The sequence below is a fragment of the Hippichthys cyanospilos genome, chromosome 14, assembly GCF_059441005.1.
Source record: "Hippichthys cyanospilos isolate Australia breed blue-spotted pipefish chromosome 14, RoL_Hcya_1.0, whole genome shotgun sequence".
NCBI lineage: Eukaryota > Metazoa > Chordata > Actinopteri > Syngnathiformes > Syngnathidae > Hippichthys > Hippichthys cyanospilos.
In genome coordinates this window covers 4,351,312-4,373,302 of record NC_142382.1, presented here as the reverse complement: position 1 = coordinate 4,373,302, position 21,991 = coordinate 4,351,312, and the positions used below count along the sequence as shown (strand labels likewise).

At 38.3% G+C, this 21,991-nt stretch overlaps 2 protein-coding genes and 1 long non-coding RNA gene across 3 annotated transcripts; 2 read left to right on the top strand and 1 right to left on the bottom strand.

Moving 5' to 3' along the window:
* Positions 1–7,512: 7,512 nt before the first annotated feature.
* LOC148412624 (rho-related GTP-binding protein RhoV-like) lies at positions 7,513–9,453 on the top strand. The gene is made up of 3 exons (XM_088432958.1): positions 7,513–7,726; positions 8,610–8,668; positions 8,737–9,453. The coding sequence occupies exons 1-3, from the start codon at positions 7,558–7,560 to the stop codon at positions 9,178–9,180; spliced, it is 672 nt and encodes a 223-aa protein (XP_088289084.1). The 5' UTR covers positions 7,513–7,557; the 3' UTR covers positions 9,181–9,453.
* An 800-nt stretch (positions 9,454–10,253) lies between these two features.
* On the top strand, positions 10,254–21,556 carry LOC148412622 (zinc finger FYVE domain-containing protein 1-like). The gene is made up of 11 exons (XM_088432957.1): positions 10,254–11,582; positions 12,016–12,520; positions 13,607–13,821; positions 13,891–13,997; positions 14,088–14,196; positions 15,181–15,278; positions 15,368–15,485; positions 16,469–16,639; positions 16,862–17,042; positions 18,090–18,194; positions 19,603–21,556. The coding sequence occupies exons 1-11, from the start codon at positions 11,073–11,075 to the stop codon at positions 19,833–19,835; spliced, it is 2,352 nt and encodes a 783-aa protein (XP_088289083.1). The 5' UTR covers positions 10,254–11,072; the 3' UTR covers positions 19,836–21,556.
* LOC148412623 (uncharacterized) lies at positions 13,136–18,210 on the bottom strand. Its single transcript, XR_015867762.1, has 4 exons — positions 18,064–18,210; positions 16,448–16,614; positions 15,176–15,269; positions 13,136–14,189 (listed from the first exon to the last, which is right to left on the bottom strand). It is a non-coding gene; the product is annotated as an uncharacterized LOC148412623 (long non-coding RNA).
* Positions 21,557–21,991: the final 435 nt, after the last annotated feature.

The following is a 21,991-nucleotide window of genomic DNA, read 5'->3' as shown; positions in this document are numbered from 1 at the left end:
GAGTTGATGAAATGTTTCAGGAAAATATAAGTTTATAAAACAAATTTTATGTTCAGTAGATTTCTCTGTTTCCTTATTTATAAAAGCCATATTCCCCCCCCATACCAGAATGGTTCAACCCAATTTGTCACTGTAATGATTTATTTTTGTGAGTTGAATATTTTTCTGTGGAAAAATATTTATAATCATTTGTTTTTTAGAACAGGTCTGACATGTTGATTATTTTTGCGGACAAATATTTATTAATAATTAAGTGAATGATTTATTTTCGTGAAAAGATCTGTACTGTAATCCCAAAAGATGACATTTTATGTTGAATATTTTTCTGTGGACAAATATTTATTTGAAATTATTTGTTTTTGCAGTGTGACACTTTATGTTAATTATTTTTTGTGGTGCAATATGGATTAAGTTTGAAGGATTCTAACGTTTAATATATCACTGACGGCCTGTTTTAAGATTTTTTTTTTTTTTTTAAAGGGTACTTGGCTGAAACCATATTTCACAGGGGGGGGCAACACTAAAAAAAAGGATGAGAACCGCTGATTTAGACCAGTGATTTTATTTATACATTAGCAATCCAATGAAAAAAAGAAAGTTTTCATTGGAAAACATTGCAAAAGAACACCGTCAAAAAAACGATTTACACAGGGCTGCAAAACCTGAAAATGCTGTTCCACCATTGGACGGTCAACCATTTTTTTTCCTAACTGTAGTTTGTTTTATTAAAATCTACAGACCTTTTAGTTGAAAATAGGATTAGTTGCGCCGCCTCTGAACGCCTCAACAAAAACTCTGCTTAGATTTAAACATATTAACAACAGAATAAAAACTAAAAGCATTTTTGAACAAACAAAAACTAACAAACTGACTCTCAACATATTCCCTGCTCGATTTTTACTTGGCTGCCAGCGAACTAGTAATTATTCCACATGCCCCTATACGTTGCTGGCCTATATTCAAGAATTTAGATCTGTTTCTTGCAGTAAATAAAACTGCCATTTTGTGGTAGAACTTTAAACTCATTCACTGCCAAAGACGGATATGAATGTCGAAGATTCATTTCGAAAGGGCTGCCGAGGAACGAGTCGTTATTTTACCTGTCACTATAGCTTACTCCTAAGTGTTCAAGAATTTCAATTTATTGCAGTAGATAACACTCCCAGTTTCTGAGAAAAAAATATAACTCACTCACCGCCATTAACTTCGAGATATCAAGTTTTTTTTCCTAGGCTGCAGTTTCTATAAATCTTTGATGTATCCAAATATTGGAATAGAATAGAATGCTTTAGTTGTCATTGTATGGCTAGTATACAACAAAATAAGAAGCGCTTCTCTGATTGGTGTGATTATCAAATAATCCGTCCATGTAAAAGAGCGTTGACCTCATTCAATGCCATTGACGGCTATAGACGTCAAAAATGCCTTTTTTAATGGACTGTCAGCGGGTTAAAAAAAAATGTTTAGAAACTAAAAAAAATTAAAAATTCAAAACCAGACATGCCCTCGAAATAGCTATGACTTTCAAAATAAACACTTGTATGGCATATTGTTTGGATTTATGTTTAAAATTTGCTTGTTACGTAATGTTGCTTTGGCAAGCTAGCGTTATTTGTTTAGCGCGTTTAAACACAAGATAACTGAATGATATTTTGAGACAGGTCTTTTTTGTTATTGCGTCAATGATTTCAGTGAGTTGATCTGGGAATTAGTCTCACTGCTGCGTACTATTAGCCTAAATCCAGAACTGGATTGGAAGACCAGAAAGACCAGAAAGAAGTCGCAACAACCTGCGTGTTTGCTGAGCGTAACTTCGAGTTATACTGAGCTCAGATTGCGCAATCGTAGTTTTGTTGTTGTTGTTGTTGCTTTTTTAATTATGGGTTGTGACACAAATGTCATTATCTTCTAAGATTCCAGATCCGGTGTCTCGATAGGTGCAACTATAGGTCAACAACGAATCAATTGATATCGTGGTTTCGTATCTTAAAATTCAAACCGTCAGAATTTTTCTCTCTCAGTAGTACTTCTCAGATTTTTTAATTCTTCTGTGAAAACAGACTGACATCCTTTTAAATCAAAATAAGACATTTGTTAAATGCCATCTTTTCTTTTGGAAAACAATTATCAATATTTTAGATAATTTTGTGACTTATTAATGACCAAAACAGTAAATGTCCCGGTGACATTTTTTGCGTTTGGGTCCATGTCATCTGATTTTGAGATGTGAATAGCGAATTTGATACCTTGGGAATGTTAAGGACTGAATTTCATATTTTTCATTCAAAAAAAATGTGCAGCACGTTTTATAGAGCTAATAGCCTAAAACATTTCAACATTCTAATTTTAATTCCACTGTTTCTGACTATGTTCCCATTTTGTCTATAGTACTTATAAATAATTTTCCCTTCTTTTGGCAACATCAGTGTAATTTTCTAGCCCTTAAAAATGACAAATTAGAAGTGAAATAATAATTGTATTTATTAAAAAAACAAATTCAAGCAGTCTATTACAGGAAACTTTTTTTTTGCATTTTTCTTGCCACTGGTCTAACTTTTAAATCAGACCAAGTAAAAATGGAAATTAAAAAAAATAATTCAAACCGTCCTACAATTATTTTCATTTATGAGTAGATTTTTTGCGGGTTGAACTTGCTAATTTTCTTGCAATAAGACCATACCTATTGCAGGATTATGGATTTTTTGCGTGTATTTTTTTTGTATAATAATTCAAACCATTCTACAATTATTTTCATTTATGAGTAGACTTTTTGCAGGTTGAACTTGCTCATTTTCTTGCTATAAGACCATACCTATTGCAGGATTATGTATTTTTTGTGTGTATTTTTTTTGTATAATAATTCAAACTATTCTACAATTATTTTCATTTATGAGTAGAGTTTTTGCGGGTTGAACTTGCTAATTTTCTTGCAATAAGACCATACCTATTGCAGGATTATGTATTTTTTGTGTGTATTTTTTCTTCCTTTTAAGGCAAACCAGTCAAAAAAAAAGTTTTATTTATCATAAAAAAATTCTACCTCAGGTACATTGATTTTCATTTTTGACCATATGTTGTGCATGGTTCTCAATATTTTTCCTGATGTTTTTCTACCTTTTAATTCAGACCAGTCAAAGAAATAGCAATTTTATTTTATTTTATTTTTTTCATCTATGAGCATATGTATTGCAGGTTTCCATGCTATTTTCTTTGAATTTTTTTAAGTCAGCCCAGTGAAAAAATTGCATTTTTATTTTGTTAATTGTTTTTTAATCTCTCCAATGTGGATTTTCATTTCTGACTCTATTAATCGCAGGTTTACTTTGGGTATTTTTCTTGCTATTTTTCCTCCTGATTCCAACCAGACGTTGATGTTATGTATTTAATATATAACGAAAGAAACTAAAAAAAAAAAGGGAGCAAAAGCAAAACATAAAAAGAGCAATCTCTACTTTGCGGATTTGTGGATTATTATTATGAGGTTTGGAAACGCAACCCCGCCAATAAACGACGGAACAGTCGCCATCGGCATGGGGGATGTTGACGTTTCCTCGAATGAGAGTAGGTTAAAACATACAGATGAGCTTTATCCAAATGCATAGGTCATGCAATTGTCACGCAATGCCTCCGTCCATACATCCATTTTCTATAGCGCTTATCCAGTCGGGGGTCATGCGGAAGCTGGCGCTTGAGTTGGGGGCCGAGCGGCCGCGAGGCGCATGTCACGCAATGCATAGAAGGCAATTAAAGCCAAAGCACCCTACTTAATCCGTCGCGGTGTCTATGTAGAACCCTAGCGAGCCGGTCAAGACCTTTGACCTCATGACTGCAAACAATGGCAGTTGAGATTAGGTTCAACATGTGCACGACCCTGAAGTTACGCCAGGGATCCAGAAAGAACCAGAGAGTATCTTCGTGTGGCGGTAACGTGGAACCCTCCGTTAATCCGCAGTCCTTAGGAGGTTAACCGATTTCTACTTAAAGCGATATTACGGGGGCGTGTTATGCAAATGGCGGCTTGTGTTTTGTGTGCTGTCTGTCGTGTTGAGCTGAGGCTTAGGGCGGAGCTTAATCTTTTAACGCCTCCATGGCAGATTTCTCCATTGTTGTCAGATTTGTTATGAAATTCAAAGCACGTACGGCAAGCGGTTCAACGCAAGATTGAGGCGTAGTCCGAAACGGGCGGTGAATGTCTCCCGTTAACCCTTTCGGCTATATGTGTCTCGTTTTTTGCTTTTTTTTTTTTTCATTGAAAACAAACGTCTCACAAACTATGACCGTAGTGGAGAATCACCAAATACTCCAGATGCGCGTTATGAATCGAAGATTTACGGCATCACTCGACTCGATTTCCTGCCACAGCTGCCGACGTTAGGAGATGGAAGTTCTTTCCGATTGGACGGAATTTGCATGCTTGGAAATGACTAAAACTGCACTATGCGGATTCGTGCAGCAGCGATTTTTGTGGACATATATATATATATATATATATATATATATATATATATATATATATATATATATATATATATATATATATATATATATATATATATATATATATATATATATATATATATATGTGTATGAGGGTGGGGGTAATACTCAGGTTTAAATGGTCCTAGGTATATGTAAACAAAGCCTTCGATCAATGGTCCCCAAAATATGGCGCATGGGCTGAATCCGGCCCTCCCCCACATTTTGTCCGGTCCCCTAAACAAGACCAGAGTTAAATATAATGTTTTTTTTTCAATCAAGCCACGCGTTCAAAACTTACACACGCAAAATTGCATAAAGCTATTATGAATATGCATACAATGGGTAAGCTAACTTTTCTGCCTTGAATGAGTCATTCTGAGTACGAACAAATATAATAAAATCTCCAGGGATAAATTCAATTCTAAAGGTCGTACTAGTAGTGAAATATATTGTGCGGTGGTTGTCGAATCCCTTAGTTTGGTTTCTTCGCCTGCTTGCGTTCTTGCCTCGTCCTTCACATGTCAATTAGGGAGAGCTATGGCGTCCACAAGAATGTTATTGTTCAATTTTTTTCACAAAAAAAAACTAAAAACGTTATTTGGTTAGTATTTATTTAATAAATAGTGTTTTATTTCATTAAACTTTCCTTTCAAAATCCCAGAAATTGTTAAGAGTTGGTTGTTTTGGGGTTTTCTGAAAAACAACAAAGAAATTACATTTAGACACTTTAGTGATCGTCACACTTTGTCGCAAAATGACCCCGGCGCCCATCAGTGTAGGGAAACGTTATTTGCCCCTCATGAGAAAATATTTGGGGACCCCTGCTTTAGATAGACAAGTGAAATTTATTTCACAGGAAGCATTTGGCATCTTTTTTACATCCTGTGCTCACCCTCCTCCGTCTGTAGACCTCCGTAAGCAGATTACCTCTTTCAATGTATGTCATAATTCTTTTCGACAACACAATTAATAGCCACACTTGCGTGTGAGAATGCTTAGCGACAACATGTTTGTATTGCTTCGTTCAACTGTCTGCGGATGCTAATCGGTGCACTGCTGACATCTGCTGCAAGATGTTTGCAAGGCTTCCAAATGCGCACGCAACCGGCAGGAAACTGCATAATAAATCGTAAGTTTTATAACCTCCCGAGACCCAGAATATTCATTTGTGTCCAGTCCACTGTAGTGGACAGTTGTGTTTCCTGTGTTGGCCCGTTACCTTGAATGAAGGAACCGCATTGTGAGCAACAGCTGGCAGGGGGCGGCTCATGGGAACTGGACCGCTAACTTGATGGGCGTCATGGGGGCCAGATGTTGCCCTCCTACCTTAAAAGTGTGTGACAGCACAGGTGGTGGGAAAGTGTGAGAGGGAAAGGGGCAAGAGAAGGATTGAGTTTGAAAAAAGGGCAAACAGGAAGCTGAGCGCTTACAACACAATGCGCGCACAGTTTCCTGCAGGAGTAGACAGATAAGGGGCAACACTTTGTTTGAAAGCCATAGTTTCAACCCCGAACGTTTCCCTCCTCCCGCTCGAAACCATATTTTACAATTCTCCTCGATATAACCGTTTTGGAAGTGAAATGACAAGTTTTCCATCAAAAAGGAAGTCACAATACACAGAGCAAGACAATCTGTGGAAACGCAGCTATGCAAAGACAGTTGGGACATAATCTCCATCGATTTATTCCATTAATATTGGAAAACCTTCAAGATTTTTGACCTTTTAACCATTATAATGCACAAAAGCGTGGAGCAACTAACGTGGATCAACATTTTCAACCGACTCATTTGAATCTACAGAATGTTCAAACCTATTTATCAGTGTGTTCATACATAATTCCAAAAACGTTTGAATGTACTTGCAAATGCATTCGAACATACTTGTCAACTAAATTAAATGAAAACATAGAAATTTGGTCTTATAAGGACACAGTTAGTTGATGAGCATAGCCGGTAGATTTCAATGAAAAATGCTATGATTTTAAGTACTTTCAAACATATTTAGAAATACATTTGATCATATTTACTGGTGTTTTTATACATAATTTCAAAAACTTTCAAATATGCTTGTAAACTAAATACTAAAACCACAACATTTATTCCATAATGTCATGAGGTGTTGACCAGCATATCCCGTACCATTATGAAAAAAAAGATGCTGCATTTTAGCATTTAGCTTACAAATATTTTGCAACACATATAAAAATACATTTGAATGTACTTCCCAGAATTTTCGTACATAATTTCTAATATGTGTGAATGGGCTTGCAAATATGTCCAAACATACTTGAAGGTTAAATTTCCATTCTAGGAATGGAAATGCCAGCTAGTTAGCCAATTAACAGACTGTACGGTACAGTACTGTATTGTACTGTTTTTTTGTGGCACAACGCTACCCTCTGTGGGCCAAAATTGGCATTGCATTATAGAAGTAACGCTCATGATTCTTTTCCAAGTTTAAATTTGTCTTGTAACTTTTCGACTCCGTTCGCTGCTCATTTGCATAGCCCCACCCACTTTCAGATATTTCTCTCGGATTTTCCTCAGGATACAATAAACTTAAATTCAAATAAGTGACAAAATAATCGTGTGTGATAGGGTCCAAATGTAACTGGGTAAATAAACAAAAACAAAAAATAGGATGAAAAGAAATAATTCAATAGCTGGTTTGATATGCCTATACATGGTACATTTCTGGAGTACATTTTATTATTCTACATATTTATTTGTTTTTGTTCACTTAAACAGCCATTTTTCACTCATCTTCACATTGTACTGTACTCCGTCCCAATCACGTGCCTATTAATTTAATCTTATTTTTTGTTTGTTTTATGCGAGGACAATATTAAACCGCATCAAATGAGGGGGGAGTGGGCGTGGCAATGCAAATGAGCAGCCAACACAATCGGACAGTGACTGTTGGCCATCCCTCACTTGATTGGCTGCTTTTGTTCTTTTGAACTGAAAGTCTCCCTCTTTTTTTCACAATGAGAATTACAACATGTGACCTTACAGTGTGGACCCTTGAGCAATTTGGGATGACACGGATGTGTGGAGAATAGGAAGAAAGCAGATAAGATGGCACTCCAGCCTGCTCTGAGGGACGAGAAGTTTGGCTGGCCGAGGGAAGAGTTGAGCTGCCTCCTGGTCGGTGATGGAGCTGTAGGGAAGACCAGCATGATCATCAGCTACATTTTCAACGGGTACAACAGCGAGTACAGGCAAACGGCTTTCGACGTGTTTACAGGTACAACAAGATCATTCGGCTTATGTTTGTTTTCATGGAACAGCAATAATGTCCCTGGGTCACTTTGACCTGGGGTGTATTTAGTCATTCAAACATTTTCACAAGGTGTGTCATCCAAGTCCAATATTATTTTGTTTCAAACAGTGTTTTATGTTCATTTCTCAGGTACGGTAATAATGTTTCTGGGTCAATATGACCCAGAGATGTGTTTAATTAATCAAGTGTCAAAAAATAATTAAGTAACAAAAGCAATACTTAATACATGTTTTTATGTGTTATTTTGAGGAGAGATATAACATTTGGAATCAAACTGATCCCTTATGTTTATGTTTCTGGAGTAATAATAACATCCTGGGTCAATCTGACCCGTGGTCATGTAATCATCCAAAATTTTCAAACTTTTTTTGATGAGTAATTCTGCTCACGAACAATTCTTGTGCGTCAAAAAATAAGAAAGTCATACTTAATCTGTAGCTATGTATTATATTTTTTTTCCTCTGGTATAGCTATAACATCTCGGGTCAATTTGACCCGGGGTCATGAATAATCATCTCAAATTTTCAGATGCTTTTTTGATGTGTAATTTTGCTCAGTAACAAATCTTGTGATTCTTTTATTTCCATCTCAGAAAGAGCAATAATATCCCTCGTCATTTAGACTTGGGTTTTGTGTAGCCATAACTTCTTGGGTCAATTTGACCCAGGATCTTGTGTAATCATCCAAAATTTCAAATTATAATTCTGCTCACTAACAAATCTTATGTTTGTTTGTTTGTGTTTTTTATTTAAAAAATAGCATATAATATCCCTGGGTCATTTTGACCCGGGTTTTGCTTATTTATCAAGAAAGTTGCAAAATGTACATAATAGTTTTTGATTCACAGGTTCGGTTTATGTGAACGGAGTTCAAACACGTCTTAAATTGATCGACACAGCCGGACAGGTAAATACTTTACATTGCGACCGTAAAAAGTCTTCAAAAATAATGTGTACGTTTGCGTTTTTCAACAGGATGAGTTGGGCCACCTTCGCTCGTTATGCTACGCCCACGTGGACGTCTTCCTCCTATGTTTTAGCCTGGTCAATCCCGACTCTTTTGACAACGTGGCTTCCAAGTGGATCCCGCGAATCCGCACACGAAACGCCACTTCTCCCATAGTCCTTGTGGGGACCCAGTCCGACCTTCGCCACAATGCCGAGATCCTCCTTCATCTGGCCCAGCGGAGTGCCAAACCGGTGGCACGGGTCCAGGCCGAGATGATGGCACGCAGGATCCGAGCTAGCGGCTACATGGAGTGTTCGGCTCTCACCCAGCACCGCCTCAAAGATGTGTTTGACACCGCCATCTTGGCCGCTATGGAGCACAATGCGACTAAAAACAAAAAGCTCAGTTTGGTTGAGTGCTTGAAGACTTTTTGTGAACGTAGATGGAGGAGAATCTTCAAATTAATGTGAGGAGGTACAGGAACATTTTGAACTTTAGAAAGTAGCTCTTCTTGGATTTGATCCCTTTTTTGATATATCGTGGCCCCCAAATCTCGGTGCTTATGATTGGCCCAGAGACCTTGGTTTCCCTCGTCTTGATATACAAAATGGAGCAATCAAAATGGACACCTTAAGGCCGTATATTACCTTCATCTTTCTTCTTTCAACTCCTGTCTTTGTCACTTATTCATGTTTTTGCATGTGCGCAAGTATTAAAGTGTATAATCGCATTTTACAATCGCATGTTTAGTCCCCATTGTGCTTCTTTTTACGCCCTAACATCCAATTTCAAAAGAAGTGGTGTGAGATACTGTCAATGGAGAAAATTGGAGGGAAAGCAGCACCAAGCAAGAGTTATTTGGGACAAATGGTCTCCCACTGACACTTTGAAGTGCTCTTTTGCAAGACAAAAGCCATTTAAAGGCAACCTCTGTCGGGAAAATGAGTTTGGGGCATGTTTTACAATCCGCGTTACCCTCAACTGAAATACTTGGAGATTAAGGACAGTAATTCACAACTCACTAACCTATAACCAGTGCAAAACACCTTTGGATGAGGAAAACAAATATATCATATTTTATTTACCAATTCCAGAGGGATGTGTATAAAATTTGAAATACATACGGATTTTTTTCTTTTTTTTCCTGTTTTGTTTGATATAACTTAGAAATAAGTTACTTTATGTTCTAATTATTTGCTAGTTCTTATAATTTGCTCTCAGTTTGAAAAATAAAAATAACTGTGCCTGTCATGGTACTAAAAAATATTAAAATAGATTTGCTGATATCTACAGAAACTGTTAAAAAGACGATTTAAAATTATTTTTGAAAATAGATCTACTATTTTACGTGTTTGTCATTCACATCAATTTGTAAGTTTTTTTAAGAGTTAATTTTTACCTTCTTTTAAATAAATCATGGTTTAGCCCGTTATACTGTATTGTCAAAAACGTGCCTCTCCACAACTACATTTCCCATGATGCACCAATGCCCCACCCACCGCTGACCCTGTGACTGAAAATAATCTGATCAGCTGATCCGACCTAGACAAATCTGTTAGGGAGGGGACTGAAGAACAAAAACAATAACACTGCTCGGACGGATTTCAAAATACAGGTACAATTTTTGAAGACTTTTAAAGCGAGATTGGAACGACCCCCCTCCCTTTTTGATCAAATCCGCGGAGATCCGAGCTGTTTAACATCGACGAACCGCAGTTTTGTTGATGTTTTGAAGTCGCTAGCTGCTCATTATTTGGCTGCTGCTGTTGCGGGGATCGCTTTCCAAAAACGACGGCGTTTATTTCGTCAACGCCTGAACAAGCACAGAACCGTTAGGTCCAAGTGAAACATTTCTTGTTTGGATGCCAGATATCCGTTAGCCAACAAGCTATTTTTATATTGAGGGCCAGTCTGTTAGCTAGCTTGTTGTTAGCATTGTTTGCACATCTGCCACTCTCAAGGAAGTGTCGCTTTTCACAACTTTGCTAGCTACATGCACATCTTTCGTTCGATTGTCTTTTATTTATTATAAAATAATCCGCGTGCGTCGTGTTTCGAGGAAAATTTTAAGTACAAATAAGCTAACTGTTTGGTGCAAGTATTTGTTATTGTCACACCCACTTGCTTGAATGTCAACATAACTTTCTATATGCTTGAGATGCACCTCGGTTAAAATAACTTGTTTGTTTTTGTTTACAAATCAATCAGCAACGTTTTCAGAATGCAGCTAATTTAAGTTGACTATTTATTTGTTATTCGTAATATTTTTGCCAGTATTATCACAGGTTTGACTTGTAGGCAATCGCTACAGTGAAAGCTTCTCCAAAAGGCGATCAGCTCTATTTTTAAGGTGACAGTGACGATGAGTGGGCATGGCTCATCTTCTTCAGAAAAGGGAGTCAACACAAGTTTAACATGTCAAGAGAGTTACGTCTGCGGCGGCTTTGAGGAGGCAGCCTTTGAGTGTGAAGATTGCAGGACCTTGCAGTGTGTTCGTTGTGATCTGGAGCTTCACAGTCAGGAGCGCCTTCAGAACCACCAGCGCCACCAGATAAGTCCGGGCCATGTCCCTTATTGTGACAACTGCAAAGGCGGAAACAATGGCAAACGCAATAATAGGTCGGCGGTGCGCTGCCTGAGCTGCAAAGTGAATTTGTGCCAAGAGTGCCAAAAACGTACGCACGGCGGAGGGAACAAAAAGAAACACCAGCTCATTTCGTATCTTCCGCCACCAAAACACGTGGAGCCCAAGCCCGTCCAAACTTCTGTTCAGCCTGCCGTCCAAATCGCTGATGAGAAAAAGTCACTGAGGGCAAAATTGCTGGAAAATGTGTCCAGTTTTCTCCTTGTTGATGAAAAGGAGGAAATGCAGGTAAGATGTCAGAATGAGTCAATTAATCAACAAACATTTTCATAATCGAGTAATTTTTGAATCTAAAATTTCCCAGATCCTCCGATGTCAGCCTCGTTAATTATTCTGATTTATTTATATTAATTTAAAATATATTTTTTATTTAAAAAATTTATGCTGTTTATTTTTTAATTAAGAAATTCCTTGTGACTTAAATGTTGTTTAATATCTTTTTTTAGTGACTAAACAATACAAAGTAAACATTAACAATTGGTAATTAAATTGGGAAAAACATTATAATGTGTAAACTATAACTTTAAAAAAAAAAAAAGCTTAATCAATTGAATCAATTTAGTGGAATATTTGTTTCTTCAAATATTTGATTGTGCCGATCCTATTCATCACCCAAGCAAATCAAAATCTCCTCTCGTTTATTTGGTTGAAAAATTCTCAGATAAAAGACGAGGCGACGTTTGTGAAGAAGCTGAACTGCGACGCCGGGCAGCTGGTCAAAGTGGTGTCCATTTTCGGCAACACCGGAGAAGGCAAATCCCACACCCTCAACCACACCTTCTTCACGGGCAAAGAGGTGTTCAAAACCTCCCCCGCGCAGGAGTCCTGCACCGTGGGCGTGTGGGCGGCCTTTGACCCCTTCCGTAATGTGGTGGTCATCGATACGGAGGGGCTTCTGGGCAACAGTTCCAAACAGGGCCAGAGGACCCGTCTCCTGCTCAAGGTGCTCGCCATCTCCGACCTCATCATCTACCGCACCCACGCGGACCGCCTCCACGATGACCTCTTCAAGTTTCTCGGGGACGCCTCAGAGGCCTACTTGAAGCATTTCACCAAGGAGCTGAAAAGCACCATGGCTCGCTGCGATCTGGATGTTCCTCTGTCTACTTTGGGTCCCGCTGTCATTATCTTCCATGAGACCGTCCATACGAAGCTTCTCGGTACAGGTAGGAACTCTGGGAACTTTGCTTATACTGTGTTTGCGATAACAGGAAAAAAAAGTCAAGAGTCTTGCACTTCTATGTTTGTCGCATAATTCAATGAAATATTCCGTTAATCCAAATATATGTTGACTTGTTTTTTACACAGTCACATATTCAATCCCAGTTATTACGATGTTTTTTTTTAAAATTTAAATAATTTGCCTAAACGAGGGTCAAATATAGCTGAGTACAATTACTGTACTTGAGTACATTTTTTTTGTTACTTTAGTACCTTGAGTACTAATGTAATCAATTACTTAAGTATCTAAAGGAATCTATTGCTTCAATACTATAGTGCCAAAGTAATTGATTACTTTTCATTAATTAGAGTACCCATTTAGTTTAATACCAGTAATCAATCACTTGAATACATTAGTATTTGATAGTGTCGTTAATTTTGTGACGTTGACTGAAAATGACATCACATGTGCGGAGGGCTCAGTTAACAACCAATCACAACTCAGCTTGTCAACTGCACATGACCAGCACGTGAGGCCTGATTGGCCGTTACCCGAGTCTTGAGCACACATTGGAAATGAAAAAATGCTTTAAAGTTTTTAATTGTACATGAAAAAGATGTTTAAAAACAATATATCATTTTTTATTGCTGAGAATAACAAAATAAGTGGACTAACCCTTTAATAGCTTTAAAAACACATTTTGTCACTTGCCGTCGGCTGAAAATGACATCGCATTTACTCAGGGCTCACGCCTATTGCTGTCCACTGAAGATAACATCACAGCTGCTTAAGGCTCAGATAAAAACCAAACACGGCTCAAGTGTTTCCGAGTTTGTAAATGGTTCTTAACTGAGCCTTTAACAGCTATGATGTCATCTTCATTCGACAGCAGGAGGCAAAATGGCTGCCACCTGAGATTCATACAAACGGGTGGATATTGCTACTTATTTCAAATTCCATAAATGCAACATTAAAACAAAAACGGTTTTTAGAATAGTGAGGGGGCACAAAATATCTAATCATAAACTTTTTTTTTTTAAACTACAGTTCTGCTTTGTGAATACGAATCACATGTTTTGCTTTGTTTTAGATAAATCCCACGAATCGGTTGACCGGCTGCTGTTGGAGCGCTTTAAGAAGGTTTCCCGTTTCCCGGAGGCCTTCAGTTCCGTTCAGTACCTGGGCACGCAGACTCTGACTCCGCCCACTGACTTCTCCGGCCTGCAGACTAAACTGGAGCAGCTCTTGGACAATAATGCCACGCGATCTCCACGCACCCCCGTGGTCGTCTTTAAAGCTCTGCTGGTAGGCCCGCATCATTTGATCACGTAGGAAAACTTGTTTGGTCATTTTTTTTGTTTGATGTCTTGAAAGGCCTTGAGTGAGCGTTTCTGTGGGGAAATTGGAGATGAGCTGGTCGCCCACAGTTGCTTCTTCCCTGATGAGTACTTCACTTGCTCCAGCTCATGCCTCAGTTGCGGGTCAGCGTCTGTTCGATTCCGCCCTAACGCCTCCTTCAGTTTCCTATTGTCGGTGCTTGTTAATGTTCTGACCCAGCGGTGTCGTTGCAGATCTGCTTGCAAGAACAGTATGAACCACCTGGGAGAAGGAGTGCGCCACGAGGCGAAGCAGCGTTGCCGCTATTCTCTTCAGCACGATAATCGTATTTACACCTGTAAGGTAAGCGCGGCGAATTACAGCGTTCCCTCGCTATAACGCGGTTCACTATTTGGATTGTTAATTGTGTGGTGGGCGGGGCTACCACCTTTAAGTAAATATTGCCAGCCTATTCATTCATGTCCACCGTAATCGATAATGGTCTTTTGATTCATTAGAGCAACAGTACTAAGTCCCAGCGTGCTCGTTAGAGGACATCCTGGCCTCTCTAATGATTAGTCATATGTTTTTGTGGGAGGCAAAATGAACACGGAATAGGTTGGCTCTCAGGATACGTTCGTAATCTTTTGGGAAGAATGACAAATATTAGTGCCGTACTGATGAAGTGAGAGGAGTTAAAGCAGCTAAATTAGCAATACTATGTATACATTAATGTGTTTTATATTGTAGTCAGTTGACCAAGGTACCCTTACCAAAATGAACAGCACAATTGAAGGAGAAAGAATGACAAAAAACACTGTTATATAAGAATAAAATACATTTTTAAAAAATGAAAACTAATAAACGAAAAGACATCCATCCATGCATTATCTGTAGCTAATTATCCTCATTAGGTTCGATAGCTTGCTGGTACCTATCCCAGCGGTCTTCGAACAGTATGGCAGGGGACACCCTGGACTGGTTGCCAGCCAATCACAGGGCACGCAGTGGTGAACAACCATTCACGCACCCAATCACGCCCAATGACAATTTAGAGTGCCCAATACACCTGCATGATTTTGGAATCTTTTGGATTTTTAATCATTCGGGAAGAATGACAAATATAAGTGCCGTACCGACGAGTTAGAGAAGTTGAAGCAGCTCACTTTTTACTCACTAATTACTCTGAATTTAAGCCTCTCGCCTGGAAATATTCTCAAGTTTTTGTTTTTTTTTTCATTCTGTATGAAAGTGAGTTGATTATTGTTTGAATCACGACAAGAAGAACACAGACATTTGCAATCATCTGTTTCGGGAGACGATCAAATGATTGTGGCATCACCTCAGGCTTGTTACGAAGGAGGCAAAGAAGTCATCGTCATCCCGAAGACGTCGGCCTCTTCCGACTCTCCTTGGATGGGTCTCGCCAAATACGCCTGGTCAGGGTGAGTCGGGGTCGGGAGGAAAACGCAGGGTCAGTCATAAGGCCATTTTCGGATTCATCCTTCATGTTGCTTTTCATATTCATGTTCAGGTATGTTATTGAGTGCCCTAACTGTGGAGTGATCTATCGGAGCAGGCAGTATTGGTATGGGAACCAGGACCCGGTAGACACAGTAGTCCGCACCGAGATCCAGCATGTTTGGCCAGGGGTAAGAGGATCATGCTAATTACTGTAACACCCTCAAATAGTTGAAATTTAACTCGATCGTGTCACAAAAATGGGGGGAAAAAAAAGAAATTGCACAAAAAAAGAAAAACAATTCATCAAAAAGAATTGTCAATTAATTTGATTATTCATTAGCATTGAGCTGAGTAAAGCATATCTTTTTTTATGTTCTTTTTCAAAGTGAATTTTTTTTTTTTAATCAAATATTTTTCTCAATTGTTTGGCCCAACTACTGTCGAAATATGGCTGCTACAAATGAATACTAAAGTATTAGAGTACTGCTATTACAATAAGCACTTTCACTCCTAATTCCTTCCTTCCTTTCACTAATAATTTAACAATAAATTACTTTAGATCTTTAAGTACGAAAGTAATCAATCACTTTACAGCTACTAAAACGTTAAAATTAATTGCCAAAATACTATTACTTTTGTAGGTAGTTAAAGTTATTGATTATTTTAGTACTTTGTTACTATAAGTAATCAATGACTTAAATACTTAATTATTTAAAGTCATTGATTACTTTAGTACAATATTACCTAAAGTAATGATTACTTTAGTATTTCATTTGTTTATTACCAGCCATTTTTAGACCATTCTTGAGCCAAAACACTAAATACCAAAATACTAAATAGCCAAAATACTATTACTTTTGTAGGTAGTTAAAGTTTTTGATTATTTTAGTACTTTCTTACTATTAAGTAATCAATGACTTAAATACTTAATTATTTAAAGTCATTGATTACTTTAGAACAATATTACCTAAAGTAATGATTACTTTAGTATTTCATTTGTTTATTACCAGCCATTTTTAGATCATTCTTGAGCCAAACACTTGGGGGGAAAAAAATGTAAAAAATATAAATATATGGGATTCCTGGACTCTTAAAAAACACAATAAATATGTCAGGCAAATTGGTCGTACTAATTTCTTGTAATACTAACCGCAAGGCCTTCATTTTGCAGTCGGAGGGCTTTTTAAAGGACAACAGCAACGCAGCGCAGCGTCTCCTGGACGGCGTGAACCTGGTGGCCCAGTCCGTGTCGGAGCTCAGCGTCAAGCCCGCCAAGGCCGTCACCTCCTGGCTGACGGACCAGATCGCCCCCACCTACTGGAAACCCAACTCCCTTATCTTGGTGAGCGAGTCATAACATCCCCGCCCCCTGCCACTTGACGCCGGCAACCTAGGTCAACACTCGGCGTCCCGAGGGATGTTTACGCGCCGTTCCTTGCCTGTTACACAATCTTTATGTGTGCTCACAAGATAAAGTGTGGACATTACGCCCCCCCCCCCCCCCCCCCTCGTTATTACAAAACAGGTCTTAGTCAATAACAGAGGCTTGTTTATCTCTCGCAAGCTGTGCCACAAGTGTCAAGCCGTCTTCCTGGAGAACGACACCAAGCATCACTGCCGTGCCTGCGGGGAGGGCTTCTGCGACGGCTGCTCTTCCAAAGCCGCCCCCGTCCCTGAGCGCGGTTGGGGTCTGGGCCCCGTCCGAGTCTGCGACGTCTGCTTCGAGCAGAGGGCCTTAAACGCAGGTAGAACCGCACCCAGTGATTCTCAATGATTATTTTGTTTTAAACCCCACGAAAACCGTCATCCTGACCCATGCCGAGGCCCCACTTTTCCCTTTAGTTTTTTCTAGAAAAGTAAGAGCCCCTGAGTAAAGATTTCCGCTTATAATCAAGTGCGCCCTTTCTGCATTTTTTTTACTAGCCGCTAGGGGGCAATCAAATGTGCATATCTGTTTAAAGTGTCATTTTATGACGATGAAAATACAACTGAAAAAATGTGAATCAATGGATGTGTTTAAAAATATAGTATTATAAATAAAGTATTAAGAATTAAAATTATGTATGTTGAATAAGATCTGTAAAAGTTTTTGAATTTAATAGATATATAGATGTGATACATACAGTTTGATTTATGCGCAATGAGTTTATGTGTTCTGCAAATTAATCAATCAGTCAAACAAAGGGAGACGGACAAGATGCAATCAAAGTATTGATTTTTATTTTGAGCAGTCTGTTGATTATTATTATTGATTGATTATTGATTATTATTATTGCTGTAAGTAGCAAAAAAAGAAACAAAATTATTTTTTTGTTGCTGCAGCTTATATACAGCGGCGCAGTTTATATTCCAAAATGTACGGAAATTGTTCATTTTCATTATCTGGGTAACTGTGATGTCAGTTGACAGGAAAGAGCAAAATGGCCGCTCCCTTCTTAAATCATGTTCCACAAACATAATATTAATCGAAATGCCGTGTTAAAGCTATTTGGGGGGTATGGAACATATTATATTGAATAAAAACTTTAGTTTGATCTACCCTTAACCCTTGTGCAGTATTTTGACCATTTTTGGGTTCTTTTCATCCACATCAATCAATATTTTAGCCAAGAATTACCAATAACTAAGTGATCGCGCCATGTTGAACTTCTGGGTGAAATTTCAGCTCCCCGGTGTCAAATCTTTTCCTTTGATGTAAAAATGCAAAGATGGATTGTCCAAATTACCACACAAGGGTTAAACTAATCCTTACTAGTGTGTACTTACTGTAAGTGAATTTTGCTATGGCGCAGCTCACGAGGAGGAGGAGGAAGATGGCGGAACTCTTGCCAGGAAGGTTGGCGAGGCGGTCACCAACACCATAGGGGTTGTAGTTACCGCTATTGACATCCCACTCGGTGAGTGTTGCCCGCAGCAAAACCTCCAGAGGATTGTTGTGTAACAGGAGTAAGTCACTGTGTAAACATCGCTGCAGAAATGCGTCGCCCCCTGCTGGCAGAGGCGCTCAAGTGTCAGGATCTTCTTTCAAACGATAACGCTTTCAATATCAAACGATTCCCCAGAATCGTTCAAGCAATATTTTGGTCGTTTTTATGGCGGCGTTGCTCAAGCTCTGCCGTTTAACGCTCGGCTTTGTCATTAATCGCGAAAGCTTATTGTCATCGAGAGAGCCGGCAGATGCTCAATAGCTCACTTCGTTTCATTTTAAGGGCCCTCCGTTTCAAATTTGCTCCGGTTGTACATCATTTAAATGTCACTGATAGAGATTGTTCCAGCTGCTTATGCAACGATTTCGTGTCGTGCGTGACATTCGTGAGTCCAGTGTTTGGAATTTCCTACGGGGAACGACTACGCTAAAGTTAGGTCACACTTGGACATTTACGCATTCGCTTTGCAAAACCTACGTCAAATTAGGGATGAAACTAAGGATTATTTTTCAGTAATTGGTTAGACAAATCAAACATGAAGAAAATAAAAAGCAAAAAGAAAAGGAAAATAATTTAGTTTTGTGGATTTTCATTTATGACAATAACTTTATTGCAGGTTTACCTTGCTATTTTTTTTAGATATTTTTCCTACTGACTTGGACTAGATCAAATTTTTTAATTTGTTTCTGCAACAAACAAAACCAACTATAAAAGGGCATATAAGAAGAAAAAAACACACACACACACACACACACTAATTCTTATATGTGGACTTTCATTAATGACCATAAATTTATTGCAGGTTCACCTCACTATTTTTACGAGTATTTTTAATCCTTCTGTCACACCAGACAAAATAAAAAATCTAATATATGCATTTTTAAAGCAAAAAAATAAAATAAATCCTTTTTCTGGATTTTTATAATAACCTTAACTTTATATTATGGTTACCTTGCTATTTATCTTGATATTTTTCCCCCAAAAAATTGAAAAATAAATTAAAAAAAAAAACATTCAAACTTTTTTTTGTAAATTTATACTTATTAAAAAAAAAGTTCTATCACACTTCATGGATTTTCATTACTGCGGGTATTTTTTGGAACGTAAACCTCTTGATAAACAAGAGGAAACTGTATTAAAATAATAATTTCAGCCCTAATTCAAAATATTTCAACTTGAACACATTCAGCTCATTCTAAATCATTACACATGCTCCAATATACATATATATATATATATATATATATATATATATATATATTTTTATATTATATTTATATTTTTTTTTTTAACTAATTACCGTTTCCGCCTCTTGTGTCCCCCACAATGCCCGCATCCCGCGGGTTGCCTTCTTCTCACCGTGGCGCATCCCTCGAAGGCCTGGTGAAAGACGCCGCCCGTCCCGCCTACTGGGTACCCGACCAGGACATCCTCTCCTGCCACATCTGCCGGCGCCAATTCACCGCCAAGCTGTCCAAGCACCACTGCCGCGCCTGCGGCCAAGGCGTGTGCGCCGACTGCTCCCCGCGGCGCCGGGCCGTGCCGTCGCACGGCTGGGACCACCCCGTGCGCGTCTGCGCCGGCTGCGACCGAAAAGACGGAGAACTTTAACGGCGGTTTGGTCTCGTATCCGTGGGGAGGAAGTGCGTCGTTTGACTCCACTTAGCGAAATTCGGTGGCCGCATTTGTACGATAAGGCTGACCAGCTATTTTTTTACTATGAGAAAATATTTAACAAAAAAATGTATCATTTCAATACTTGAGTTATTAGATTCCAGACAGTCTTATATCATTGATGGCGTGCTGCGATTTTTTGTTTTAATTTTTGCACTAAGCCTTTTTTTTTTTTCCAGCTGTTCTAGGCTGTTGCTTACTGTGGCCAAAATAACAGATGTCCAAAAATTTTGGATCTGTCCGCCTTGCCAAAATTCATTCAGGTCACTGTGTCCGTGCTGGTATGATATTTATATTTTCTAAAGTCGGCCGTGGGTGTGTGATGACAGAACTGAAAAATCTATTGATGTTTGGTGAATTGATTGAAGAACAAAAAAAAAAAAAAACAGTTTGATATGCATGAGTGTATGAAAGTTTTATGGCCTTTTACTTGTTTTTTTGTTTGTTTTTGTGGTTACTCTTTGAATGACTTCATGTCTTTTAAAGTCTTCTCATGCACATGCTTTTAATTTGAAGACATTTTGATGTCTGCCTGTTTTTTTTCAAATGTCCCTCACATGTGGGAGTCTGCTTTTTTTCTGTTTTTACCTGTCATTGGTGATATATTTTGCCATTTTTCCATTGTAGTTTTTTTTTCCTCCATTTGACATTTTTACTGTAAACCAGAGGTGTCCAAACTGTGGCCCGTGGGCCATTCGCAGTCCGTCATCTTCATTTTAGCGGTCCGCGACATATAATGAAATTACATTTTGTCATGGCCCACAATGCTAGCTAAAAAAGGGATGAAAATGTTAAATGTTAGAAATGAAAAAAAAATCCTGTTGCCTCATTACTTTTAGGAGAAAGCTTTGACAGCAGATTTAAAAACAAAACAAAAAAATACATGAAATAGACAATGTGTAATTACATTTAACTTGTGTTTAACTAGTTCAGCTTAAAAAAAACAACATCTATTTAAAAAAAAAATTATGAGAGGCTGCCAGAGGAAAAAGTTTGGACACTTCTGCTATAAACCATTTCAATACTATTTAATAGTAAAAGTGCTTGAAAAAAATCAGACGAGATGTAATGTACCTGTTTAAAATGTACGCTGTTTTTTTTTTCTAACCTTGCAAAGGCTTTTATTTTACTTGAAACTTCCTGAGACCCAGCCCATTCAATTGTGTCCATTGCTGTGTCCATTTTGTCTCCGCAATTTTAATTGCATCCCACTCAAACATATGAGACGTCATTGGACAGGCCAGGATGTCCTCTACTGAGCACGATGGGACTTATAAAGGTCCCCCCGATGAGTCAAACGATAGAGACCAAACACCAATGTCCACTACAGTGGACACAAACGAATAGGCTGGTTCAAGTGAATCAAAACAATGTGCTAACCATTAAAAGGCAACCAAAATGTAATACCGATGAGCGTGTATTAGTCCAAGGCGTTGCCTCCACGCGCGATTCTCAAAATAGACTTCATCAAATGAACCACACACAAATGATAAGACATTGCACACAATAGAAAAGCAACTACATCATTTTAATACTAGAATTCATTCCTATTTAATAAAAAGTGCAATTTGTCGCTTCACATATCTTCTGCGGCGTTTTATAAACGTATGGATGGACAGAAATATTTGACAGAGATAAAAAAGTGTCAAAACATGAAATGGGACTCGTCTTTGTGTTTGTGATGTGTGTTTTGGGGCGTTGTGTGTGTTCAACCATTAACTGCAGTCCTATGTGGGAGGAAAAGATAGTGTTTTCATTCCTCGCTGTAGTTTTTTTTTTTCCTCTTACCGCTGCAGCCTCAGATAAAGTGAGGGAAAACATTCCCTTCCAGCTTATTGATGATGCCGGTAAATAATTCATAATTAGTTGAATTAATAATTTAATACGCCTTCCGTGTACTAAATCTCTGACGTCATTGCACGTTCGTCGAACGCCGAAACTAACATTCCTCTTCACTCGAGTTGCTACTTTCTAGCTACATATTTTGTTTTTCAGAAAGTTGTTCAAAATATAGAGTGAAGGGAAAACCCTTTAAAATTATTTTGACAGTTTAGCACCGCCAAGCCACGCCCTATCCGCACATAGCGCACGCC